This window comes from Schistocerca gregaria, chromosome 1, assembly GCF_023897955.1.
Source record: "Schistocerca gregaria isolate iqSchGreg1 chromosome 1, iqSchGreg1.2, whole genome shotgun sequence".
NCBI classification, from domain to species: domain Eukaryota; kingdom Metazoa; phylum Arthropoda; class Insecta; order Orthoptera; family Acrididae; genus Schistocerca; species Schistocerca gregaria.
The window spans coordinates 360,308,870-360,322,491 of NC_064920.1; the positions used below are offsets into that span (position 1 = coordinate 360,308,870).

General features: G+C 38.6%; 1 protein-coding gene across 2 annotated transcripts in view; it reads right to left on the reverse strand.

The window, feature by feature from the left end:
- Positions 1–13,622, reverse strand: part of LOC126346074 (leucine-rich repeat serine/threonine-protein kinase 1) — a 365,038-nt gene that overhangs the window by 337,669 nt on the left and 13,747 nt on the right. For both annotated transcript variants that reach the window (XM_050002156.1, XM_050002155.1), the window contains exons 2-3: positions 13,375–13,531; positions 13,228–13,268 (exon numbers count right to left, since the gene is read on the reverse strand). In XM_050002156.1, coding sequence (XP_049858113.1) covers positions 13,228–13,268; positions 13,375–13,531 — 198 coding nt within the window. The remainder of the gene's footprint in view (positions 1–13,227; positions 13,269–13,374; positions 13,532–13,622) is intronic.

The following is a 13,622-nucleotide window of genomic DNA, read 5'->3' on the forward strand; positions in this document are numbered from 1 at the left end:
AATAAGTACATATATTTCAGACCTTTGACTTATTTAACCTTGTGTAAAGTATTCTTACAATCACCTGCCGTCATGGGAAGCTTTTTACCTTCCTGCATTTGCTCCTAACTGCTCAGTAACTGCAGACTGACCTGCAACCCCCTTTAAGTTCTCAAATTCTTCCTCTATTCTATGCCACAAGACATACCAGGACAAGACATATGTAAACAATTTCTGGAGCAAGGTGAGGGTAGTTTATGTGATTTTTTAGATCGATGGGTAGTTCACATATATTCAGACCAAGCCCCATGTCATGACTGGACTGATATTATGGAAACTCTATTAAAAGCATCACATGCACTCCAGTGAGAACAGATGGAGCAAGAATAGTAGAAGGAAGAATCAGATGTCCGGACAATGGAAAATGCGGCCAGGGCAGACCATCTGCATGACGTCATGGAAGGCATGGGAATGGCTGAGCAACAACATACTGAAACAGGGGCCTTGGTCCTGAGAGGCCACCACAGAAACAGCTCAGCTGTGATGGCAGCAGAGGCAGCGTGGTCCTGAGGGTGCAAGGTATCTTTGTGAGTTCCAGCAATGTCCATGCAAACTACATGCAGTGAGCAGCGACTCAGCGGACAATGGCCCTGCACAGGAGAGCAAAGCAACACTGTGGGAGTCGTGCAGTCACGTCCCTCATAGCACAGCATATCCGCAATGACACACACTCAGTGGCTATGAAATTTCTACTTGTCTCTGTACAACTCTTCAGTAGACAAAGTAAGTCACGGCCTCATCTGACACTACAAATGCCAGGAATGGAGCAGCAGATAACATTAACATCATTGATATCCTTAAGATTATTCTCCAGGATTTCAATGGTACAAAATCTGCATGCAATGAATTAATAAACACTGTGGGCATTGCTTTTGAACTAGTGCATGAAGTGGACCATCCAATACATTAAAATTTGTAAATACCCATATTGGGGTCCCACATGGAGTAAAGTACTCACGAGAAGAAGTAAAAAAATTGTTCAAAAATTATGCATGTACATATACCTTGGACTTCTATACCTTTAAAAAGGGTTCCAGTAAACAACCAAAGAGAGAATCAATTGCAGACTGAGAAAGTAAAGTAGATTTGCTTCAACATTAATTTTTTGAGGCTGTGCATGGTGCAATGTCAGAGTAAGAAACTGGCAAGATTTTTGGCATAAGTGGGAGTATTAAGCAGAGCAGTAGTCATTCAGAGAATCTTTGATGAGCACATGAAGTATAATCGGCTCACGCAAGTCGAGAATCAGAGACTTCAAAAACAGTCAGAGTCCCTCTAAGAAAGTGAAGCCAATTGCGTGTTTCAAGTGCCACAGGCCAGGGCACATGGCTAGTGAGTGTACCAACAACATGTGGTATTCTGTGAAAAACAAGAAGCAGTGTAATGACAGCAAAGCATAAGATTAGTTGCCTTATCCTGAACTGGGAAAAATATTTAAAGTTGACAGTGAAAATAAAAATGAGTTTGTAGTGCTGACAGTTGTTTTAGATCTAGGAATAGCTCAGGCACTATGAGTGAAACACAAGTTTCACTGGCAGGAGAGGAACTGGATATTCCCTTTGCCAGTTCAACTGATAGACTTCTTCACAAAGTATTGCATAGTAATTAATTATGGCAAAGTAGAACCTGTGGTTCAGGGCCAAGCCAGTTAAACTATGTACAGGGATAAAAATGCTGGATGCAAGTACACAGGGGTGGAGGCTTAGAGAGCCACAAACACTTTTTTAAACTGTGAAGTGTGTATGCACTAGAGTTAATATTTCTCTGAATCACACAGAGGAGCCAGTACAGAAAAGTAAGCCAAAGAAATGGCTAAGTAAACAAGGTACTTGTATATCGGTAGGCAGATGTGTCACCAACAAGAAATGAAAGTTGCAGAGCCTGAGGAAGGTCAGATAGCTAAAATAAAAAATTAGGTCCTCATGGTGAGAGGATTTTGAGGATAAAGGGTGCAGATGTTGCAGGTAGGCACGCACCAACCAGAAATACTGGTGAGAGTATGAGAAAGCTCTTGTTTGATTACTGTGTTACTACATGAGAGGAGGTGGTTTCTATTAAGATGCCTCAAATTAAAGTGGCAGAAGTTCCACAATTTAGCACAAGTCTGAAGCAGACTGCATTTAAGATAGAATAACTCTGGAGTGAGAAAAATGTTGAGTGACACCAAGCAAGAGCACATGTTCCAAGTGCTAAAAGAGCAGCTTTTCAACCTCCCTGTAATACTGTACCCTGATTTTTGTAAAAAGTTTATAATCCTGACTGACACAAGCAATTGGCGCTGTTCTTAGCCAAGGGGAGGTAGGTAAAGACTTCATTGCATACACATCCAGAACTCTGAACAATTCTGAATAAACTGAACAACCGAAAAAGAGTTATCAGCCATAGTTTGGGCAGTCCAACATTTCAGCTTGTATGTGTTTGGCCATAAGTTTGCCATTTGTACAGATCATAAACCACTGCAATGGCTCACAAATATTAGCAATCAGTCCTTACATTTAAAGTAGTTCAGACAAATTAGAGGAGTGTGATTGCAAAATTGTATACAAAAAGAGCAAAAATGAGCAGCAGGTAGCTGATGCACTGGTTAGAATAAGGGAGGTAAAGTCAGCTGATGCCAAAACTGTGGAAAATGAAAGGCAGGAAAAGTCAAGAGTCAAGGAAGATGAATGGCAGGAGATTACTGCTGAAGAAAAAGTGGAAACTTTGCAGCAATTCCATGATGCACCCATAGATGGTCATCACAGAATCACAAGAACATAATAAAAAAAATTTAAAAAAAGATGACATAAATACCGTTGGTTGCACCACCAACATCAAGGGGTGTTTAGTAAATGTGATATTGATATTGATACACATAGAAATAATAAGTACATAGTAACACTAAAGGATGCTGCAACAAAGTCCATAGTAGCAGAACTGATATAAACGCAGAGTTCAGGCACAGTGGCTCATATCCTTGAGGAAATAATCATTTTGAGATGTGGGAAACTGTCGGTAATACTGAGTGACACTATGGAAAGTGAGCAGGTTGTAAAAGACTGGTAGGCTACACATTACTTCTTACAATCTCCAGTCAAATGGAGCATTGGAAAGATTACATACAAATACAGTGGAATTTCTGTGTCATTGCATCAACGGGGTGCAATCAGATTGCAACCAATGGTTCCAATTTGTGGTATTTGTATATAATACCACTCCCCAGAGCACAAAAAATTAAACATCACAAGTTGTTTTTCAGCACACAATGTAACATACTGTGTGCATTGCAAAGAGGTGCCACAGGTGTCAGTTATAATTACAACATTACGTACTTGAATTTAAAGAGATCAGTCAGATGCACCAATGTGCCATGGATTATAACAAACAGTGTAAAGAGAACAATTAGGAGTACTATGATAGAGATCAGAATTCAAAAGATTTTAAAACAGGTGATCAAGTTCTATTATACAATGAAAGAGTTAGAAGGGGCAGAAAGCGTAAGCTAGATACACAGTGACACTGTGTAAGGCCAAAAAAGCTGAAATGTGGTCATTTGTTGAAAGGAAAACAAATTTTTAATCGTGCATGCCAATAGATTAAAGGAGTTCTACTAAAATAGAAGTTTTATTTGAATTTCAGATGAAGAAACTGACGAGTGTGTTGTGCCTGATGAACTGTATTGGAGCGGTGTAGACCATTGGACAATATCAGGGTTTTGGCAACCATAAGTTTCCTTTGTCACCAGGCTTATGTTAAGATAGTTACAGCAAAGTACAAATTTATAGTGTGAAATGGAAAATCTTTAGCTATGCTCATTTCAGCAAGCTTCATGGAAAATCTTTAGCTATGCTCATTTCAGCGAGCTTCATGGAAAATCTAATAAGGCAGAGAGACAGGCACATTTATCTGTAGGTTATTTTTTAAAAAAGTTAACAAGTTTGGGAATAAGTGATCAAGAAAGTACAACCATAGAACAAACCTTAGAATGGCATGTGATAAATATCAAGACTTTGCAAGATCTAACTGGACTATTAACAAAAGGTGAAACACAGAGGAAACAAGGTGTCTTAAATTTCATGGAAAAATTAGTAAAATGTTGTCTGGGATATTAGATAAACAGGATGCCTTACATTTCAATTCAAATATTAATTTAATTGAAAATGAAAAGAGATCATTGCTTAAGTTGACCAAAGAGCAAGTAACAGTCGAAGCAATTTTAAAAAGTTTCAGTCACACAGTAGCTAACCTTCATGGTAATGAGAAAATCACTGTCAAGACTGTGGAAAGGCTTCATGGATACTTGAGTGAATTTGCTAATAGCACTGATCAGATGATACAGTTTTTAAGATGTGATCACTACTTTCAATGATCAGTTAATACAATTGGTATCAATACATAATGAGTCAGAGTAAATGCACAGAAAGAAATACTGAAACCTCACTTAATAATTCAGTACAAATAGTTAAATACTTGCATTTTATTTGGAATGATGTTACATACAAGGAGTACCAAATCGCTCTAACAGAACAGAGTGGACACCAGTTGTTATGCTTAAGTGAGGTTGATAGCTGTTTATGTCTGGTCATATATTTAGCTGTGTACTGAATGACCCATTAGTGGAAAATTAAGGGTTTAATTTGTACAGAGAATTACCCATACCTTCCAAACCTGAAGGAAGTCAAAGTATATTCATGTACACACAACCACAGAGAGATTATATGTTAACAGACAAGCCAAAGCAGTATCATGCAAAACTGAGCAACAACTAACTGATGTGTAAAGAGATAGATCACAGTCACAAAATTCGTATGCAAAAGTTTATTTTAATGCCCACTTATGATCATTAACCATGTGAAGCTACAATGCTTCAACCAGTACGAGAAATTCCCAAGGGCTGCATTAAGAAGTTTGCAAAATTATATGATAGTATTCGGACTCCCCTGAGTCAGGAACAATGGTTATTCGTTGCCCCGAAAGGGGAAGGCTTGACAATTCTGTGTAATAACGACAAGCCACGAGACGTACTGGCTAAAGATATATGGAAACTTACATTTTATGGCAAATGTAAAGAATATGGAACACAGGTGTTCATATAGTCTAAATAAATAAAAATAATTAATGTGACCAATGAGGATATAGTTCTGGCTCTAAAAATGTAGACTGACTGCTGTATAATAAACAAGGAATGGAGGAACATTTCTCAGTTGAAGTTGGACACGCCAATGAAGCATGTAATATAACAATACAGCTTAACATTTTGGTCCAAGCTGCCAGTGTTGGTAGTCATGTGTGTGCAAGATATGCTTCCTTGCGTGAATGAATGTTGTGTTTTTCTTTTTCTGATGAAGGCTGTGGCTGAAGGCTTATATGTGTCTCAATTGTGTCTGTCTGCAACATAAAGGGTCACCTTTATGGTAAGTAGCAATCTATCTTCCCTAATTTGTTAATATAGCATTTAGATGACCTTAGTGTAGCAGCTCATAAAATAGCAGAAACAGAGGAGGAAACAGCTTCCCGAGAGCAGCATATTTGCTCAGAAATGACTTGGAACCACAATTTGTTTCTGTCCCACACAGGTGTTGTACTTCATTGAAAGACACTTTCAGTTGTGCCTGTCTCTAGCTTAATATGTCTTCCTTATGGTAAGTAGTAATCTATCTTTTTCTACATTGCAAATAAATAATGATGTGTAAATGCACAGGTGACATAAAATACTGCTGTGTATATGTATTGTGCAAAATGTAAAAAGAACTAAACTGATTACAAGAATGCATATGTCACATTTAGGGCTGAGATGATCTAACCACAACAGAAGTCAGATTGCAAATTTATTGTCAAGTGACTGTCAAAAAATTTTTCCTATGAAAACAAATGACATCCTTGCAACATTTTGCTAGTACAATAAACTTCCGTTTATCCGAAATGATCGGGACGGCAACCAGTTCGGATAACAAAAATTTCAGATAAACCGAAGTCCCCGTTTTCACACATTTAACACCCCAAATTGCGTCAATGCCGTGAAATATGATTGTAAAACGTGCATAGGGTATGTAGAAAGTTATTGATATGGTTGTGAATAAGCCTGCATGTTTTTAACTGAAAAAATTGTGTTAATGAGTTAAAAAAGTGCCAAAGTATCAATGAAAACTCTAAGCTTTTAAATGCTGAATAACAAAACTTGTTTATTTTGAGCTCTTACAGAAAAAGTCTGACTTATTTGGCAGCAGGAAAGACAGAAGTTTTAATTTTACAACCTACTGTTCTGAATAAAAAATAAACTACTGTACAAAATTAAGAACCAAATCTAGAGATTACTCAAAGAAACGAAAAGTTTGTCTAGAGGAACTTTAAAGTAAAAAGTCAAAAAACTTTTAACCTATGGGCATTGAAGTTCTAGGAGGCTTAATTAGAATGTACTTTTCAGTAAAAAAAGTCTATAATTGTTTTCTGGTTTTTGGCATGAGAAGCTTTTGTTGCAGCAATATATCTCCAACATTGGAAACAAACAAATTCAGGATAAGTTGCCTCCTCTTGTTGGCTGATGTACTCCAGGGTGGTCTGGATTGCTTCGTAGCCAACTGTGTGAGGAATCTTTTTCTCTGCTTCATTATTAGAGACATATTCTTCTGATGCTTTCTGATTGGTCGCAACTTGGACGATTTCAGCCTCAGTCAAATCAAAAAATTTGTTTTCCATCCACTCTTCAACGTCTTCAAAGATTTCGTCTTCACAACCTGGTAGCTTCTCCAGTAAATTCACCAAAATTACATCATTTTCATCTGTTTCTGGCACATCAGCTTGAGTTAGAGTGTTCCCCCCTCCTTACCACCACTGGTAAGTTGCCTAAGAGTTTTTTCCACGACCTAAAGAGAGAAATCAGATGAATTAGATTCCAAGCTTCAGCAATCCAATGGATTGATTTTTTTAAGAGCTTGCACAAAATCTTCTTCAGCATTAATTGCACCGATTAAGAATTCCAGCAGCTTGCATCTGTAATGTTTTTTTCATCGCCTCAAGAACATCTTGGTTCAACGTAGAGATGTGACATTTGGTGAGAGAAACACAGCTTTCACAACCCCATTTGTAATCAACTGGGTGAGAAGGAGCGTTGGCAACAACAAGTAGCGCTTTTCGAGAAGTCCATTTCCCTCCGTGTATTTTTCTACAGCTGGAACAAACTCTCCGAACCACTCTTTGAAGGTGACACCGTTCAGCAATACCTTAGACTGATTTGTGTACCACAATGGCAAAGGTTTATCAGCTGGCTGCCATCTTAATGCTCTTGGCTTTTTGGATCTGCCAATTAAATTAGAGCACAATTAATGATTGCCAGTGGCATTACTGCATGTGAAGACAGTAACTCTTTCTTTGCCTTTTCTATATCCAGATGCCATTTTTCTAGTTCAGAGACAATGGTTTCTGTTCGCAACATTTTATAATTCAATCCGGTTTCATCGCCGTTAATAAGTTGATCACCAGTATAACCACCTTTGTCAATGATTGTGTGCAGTTTCTTCTTAAAATCAGCGATAATGGCTTCATCCCCAGATAATGATTTGTGCTGATGGCAATTTCATGAATGGCATGCCGCCTCTTGAACCAATCCAGCCAGCCATCATTTCCGAGGAATTCTTGCTCCTTTCCTTCAACCAGCTCACAAAACTCTTCACTTTTTGACAAAGTACAGGACCTGAAACTGGCACACATTTGTCTCTAATTTGTTCGTACCACAAAAACAAGGCCTCTTCTAACTGAGGATGTGCACCTTTTCTCATTGTTTTTTTGAGATTTCACTGTGCTGCCTGACACTTGGACGGAACAAAATGTTTCAATTTTTGATTGTCTTTTCTTCCAATCAGTAATCGTATTCCTACCGATGTTCAAATGCACGCAACCTTCGCAGGTGGCTCACCAGCATCAATTCTATGCAAAGTGCAAAGCTTTTGTTCCTAGCAGATCACATTCGTTTTTTGTTTCACACCTGTAGTTATGTTCAGTGTTTTTTTTGCTGACACTCAACTGATTCTCTTTTGGTTTTTGGCCATTTTAAAGCATGTAGCATAAATACGAAACATTAAATGGAAAACACACATGTAAGGCTTGAAAACAGTTGAGGAGCACTAGACAAAGGTTTTGAGTTTTGAAACCACACTGTGGCAGCCATCACATGAAAACATTCGATACGTGTATCCCCTCTCCCCTGTCCTACCCAATCCCATGCAGCAACATAACAGTGCATTGTACGTTCACTATTAAACTGTTAAATGCTTGGCTTCGTCTGATGTACTAATACCAGGCAAAAAGTGTTTGCTGCTGCACTCTCATTGTCGGTTTCAACAGGGCTGTTGTGCTGCATAGAGCAATACTGTATGTACTGTACTTCCAAGGGGTTCCAGTATATGGCAATGGCATGAAACCACACAATACGAACACGCAAAAATTTCAACAAACACTTGCACAAATTGACAACACTCAGACTTTTGACAAGTGCCAGTGCACTGATTAGCAGTAGACTGCCGGAAAACACCAGCGAATGCATGGGTCCAGGCACAAACAAGTTGAAACTTGTCAAATGTAAGTCTAGGTAGCCAAAAGCGTAGCTGTACGATGTGTCAGGCAGCACTAATGAGAGCAGCAAAAATCAGAAAAATTTGTTCGGATGAAACAGATTTCGGATAAACGCAATTTGGATAAATGAGAGTTTACTGTATGTTCTCTCATCTGCAAATAATGACTTTCATGGTGGGAAATCTTAAAATAGCATGGATGGAACAGTTATTCTCACAGCTTTTTGCTTGCATGGAAGTCAAGTTTTGTGCAGCAAAAGCTGTGAAGTTTTGTGCAGCAAAAGCTGTGAAGTTTTTGCAAAAATAGTATTTCCTTGTACTGTTCATGATATATAAAATGCTGTTTAATAACACACTTGTCTGTATCATCAATGAAATATTTATTGTGTCCATTTTACCTATTCTCCTTTGGGGCAGATACTTGAATACTGTTCAATGTGGCATCATTCCCTCCTTCCGTTATTTGCACACCACTGACTTACTGATTTCTGCTTGTAATCATTTGATTACTCATTCCATTGCCTTCTCTGTCAGCACTATCATACTTCTCTCATTCTTAGTGTCAGTAAGATTAATGACATTAACAGCAGTTTGTCACAGTTTATTGTGAAGGTATTTTCAGCTACCACTTTTAGCACCACACTGCAAGGTAATAACACACCCTAATTAGATCTGTAATATGACTGTAAATAGACCAATGTAGCTCCTGCTATACTCAGGAAACCAGTTCGTGTTGCTGAGTAATACTTGCAAAAGTAGGTCAAATATACAGTGAAATTTAAGAAACGTTTTAGGGATAATAAAAGACAGGCTCTCTGCTGACACAGGAGGAGAGAAAATCTAGAGAAGAAGACATATGATATGCTAAAAAAGAGAGAGAAGGGCAAAAAGTGACTAGCACAGTATCAAAACAGGGGAAAAAAACAATTATAAAAAAAGACAAGAAATAAAAAGGATACAAAATGGGCAATAAAAGGAAGAGTACTTGCATACTAACAGATATACAGCACACTGTAATCGGGATGTACTCGTAAGATCAAGTATTTGTTTAATGTTGTCACATAGAAGCACCAGAGTTTTCACTTCACATATATGAAGAAGTTGTGGCTCAAGTTTTCCTAGCTGCTGATGCATTGCACAAGATTGACTACTTTCCCCTTCTCCAAAAAAATCACCAGGTTCTACAGGCTCTGAATTACAAAAGAAAATTTCCATCGCTTTCCTTGTGGATACAGCTTTAAAAATTTTTTCTTAGGCTGTGCTGCCAATTCCATTATTTTTTAATTTAAGTCTGAAGAAATCAGCCCATGTTATCACAGTTTTCTCTTTCAGTTTTGAAATGATGCAACAAATTATTGGCTACTGTTTTCCTTGTAACTTTATTACAGCTAGTTGTCATCTGTGGTACCTATCATGCTCAAAACCTTTGAAAACACCTTTATCAACATTGGTAACTACACTATGTTCAATGATGGAAAGCTCCAACATTTTTTAGCTGTTCTCCGACAGTCAATGCAGATGATACGTCATTATGGAGACTGTTTTTGGTGAAGTCATTAGAGAGCTTGGGCATTCACTCCATTTCTGATTAGCTCATATTCATACCGTTGCTTCCATTTAATGAAAAAACCCAGAGTCTGACTCTGTTGATATCCACTGTAGTAGTTACCAACTTCACTCATCCATTTAAATCTGGGTTCTACCTGCAGAACAGAGTAATTTCATCAGAAACCAATGTGTGATTCACATACCAGAGTGTCCATTTTCTCAAATCCTTCTTTGCAGCATTCTGTTGCAGGGAGATGCTTGTGCAAGGTTATTGTAAATGACTGAAGCAATTTCATAAAATCACTACATATGCGTTAACTGACATATAGTGAGAAAACTCAACACTCATATAAAAAGCTCAAGAAGTTTTGCACTGTAGCAACTGCACTTCAGATTTCTGCCATGAGAGTGCAGGAGTGAGCAGTTTGGCAAGATGGTGGCTGGCATCAAGAAAATTTATGATGTGCTTGAAATGCATTAACATCAGCATGCTGCAATGGTGCAATGAAACTTCAGAATAAAGTTCAACAAATATCCACTAATTTCCAAATTCATTTGGCAATGATACGCACACTTTAAACTTTCAGTATACATCTGCAAGGGGAAATCAATGGGCTGACAAATAGCAAGTGAATAAATGGTTGACAGCATGCAGGAGAGTTTCACATGTAGCCCACAGAAGTTTATGTACCGAGCAAGCAGAGAGCTGAACATATCACAGCTCACCATTTGGAAGATCTTAAGGAAATGACTGAAATTGAAGCCTCCTGCTTGCAATTGCTACAAGCCCTGAATCCTGAAGACAAAACCAGATACTCTGAACTTTTGGCACAGTTGTAGTAGTTTATAGAAGAGGATGAGTTTTGTGAGAAATTCATCTTCAATGATGAAGCAACATCTTTGTGACAGGCACAGTGATTGGGCACAATGTGTGAATCTGGGGGACAGAGAATCTCAACACTAGCACACAGAACACTCAGATTTCAACAAAAGTTAATGTGTTCTGTGCAGTCTCACAGCTTAAAATTAGAGTCTATTTTTCTCCTGCTAAAAGATTGTTACAGGACATTTGTATCTGGACATGGTGGAAAACTGGCTCATGCCACAACTTGAGCCTGACATGTGGACCTCATCTACCAACAGGATGGTGCTCCACTCCACTTCCATCATGATGTTTGTGAATTCCTAAACAGGAAATTGAGAAATCAATTGATCGGTCAAGGTAAGGTTGATGACCAGCAATTCATATCAAGGCCTTTCGACCTGCACCCACGCAATTTTTTTGAGTGAAGTTATGTGAAAGATTAGGTGTTTACACCTCCTCTAAAATCATACCTACCACACTGTGAGCTCATATCAAGTGTTTTAACAGATTGACAGGGACACACTTCGCCAGACTTGGGGAGAACTTGCAGTGGTACGAGGTACCCTCCGCCTTGCATCAAACAGTGGCTTGCAGAGTATTTATGTATATGTAGATGTTATAAACTTGATATCTGCAGTGTCAGTAGGGGCGGGATTGCACCACTAAAAAAAGCTAATTAGAGTAATGAAATTTTGGGAATACATTTGTCTATGTAACTTTTTTTATGTGATTAAAATTTCAAGATCATAGATTAAAGTAAGCCACTGCAAATGAGATGTGCTGGTACATTAATAATGAGTGTAATTACCAGAATGCCGAATTCAAGCATGCAAACATGCATGCATTGTGTTGTAAAAGTGCCAGCTGTCAGTTTGGGCGAAGGAGTTCCATGCCTGTTGCACTTGGTTAGTCAAGACAGGATGGGTAATGTTGGTTGTGGATGACACTGGAGTTGTCATCCAGTTATGTCCCATATGTGCTCAATTGGAGATCTGGTGGTCGAGCAGGCCAAGGCAATATGTCAATGGTCTGTAGAGCATGTTGGGTTACAACAGCAGTTTGTGGGCGAGCATTATCCTGTTGGAAAACACTCCCCGGAATCTGTTCATAAATGGCAGAACAACAGGTTGTATCACCAGACTGACATGCAAATTTGCAGTCAAAATGTATCGGATAATCATGAGAGTGATCCTGCTGTCATCTGAAATTGCACCTCAGACCATTACTCCAGGTGTGGGTCCAGTATATCTAGCACGCAGACAGATCATGTGCAGGTCCTCAACTGGCCACCTACTAACCAACACACAGTGATCACTAGCACCAAGGCAAAACCAGCTTTCATCAGAAAACACAACAGACATCCACCCTGCACTCCAATGGGCTCATGCTTGATACCACTTAAGTTGCAAATGGTGATGATCTGGAGCCAGTGGAACACACTCTATGGAGCACTTTGCTTTGACCTGCCGTTGATGTAACTGATTTGTAACAGTTCATTGTGTCACTGTGCTGCCAACCACTGCTCAAATTGCTGCTGCAGATGCAGTACAATGTGCCACAGCCAATACACTGAACACGATGGTCTTCCCCTCCGTAGTGCCATGTGGCTATCCAGAGCCTGGCCTTCTTGCAACCATACATCCTTGTGGGAACCACTATCAGCAACCATGTACAGTGGCTACATTCCTGCCAAGTTTTTCTGTAGTATTGCAGAAGGAACATCCAACTTCTCACAGCCCTATTACATGACCCCGTTCGACCACAGAAAGGTGTTGATAATGGCATCTTTTTCGCCTTCACAGTATTCTTGACTGACGTCAACTCCCCATTTATGTCACCCAACTGCTTCTTGGTGTTTTCATTTATGCCACATAGCTATAGTAAACCTATGAAATTGCTTCAATAATTTATAACAACCTAGTATTTCAAATGAGGGTAGAAGAATATTAAAGTATTGGCACTCACATACAATCTCTCACATATTAGCTTCTCTACAAGTCTGTGACACCAATTATGAGTAGCTATTTAAGTAGTAACATTACAGTAACTTCCTGATGTAGCTGTACACTACAGCTTAATTATGTGGTACATACGCAACACACTTTCAAAGCATTCACTTACTGGTGTAGTTCAATAACACAAGCTTGTTAACAACACACAAGTAAACACTTTGCAGTGCATTCAAGAGTTAAATAATACAAATGATTTATAACCCTAAAACTTTATTACCTTATTTTCACCTCTTATTCCACAGGCAATATTCGGATCAGCTGAAAAAAAAAATCAATAAAATTTGTGTTACTGATGCTATACTTTGAAATTTATTACAGCAACACAAAAAGTAGAGAAACAAAAGAAAAAAATAAAGGAACATACCACCAGCATTTAACAAAACACTCAAGCAGCGGGAATTATCTGTAGTTGCTGCTGCGTGAAGAGGAGTTCGACCCCAAGAATCTTGACTGTTGATGTGCGCAACCTGTTCTCCACGCAATAAATCTTCCAACAATTCGGCATTATCCCATAATGCTGCCTGCAGAAAGAATAACTTACTATTACTGACTAACAATAGGGATATTTCACACAATATACGGATTACAAAATACCACTCATGTTTCACAGGT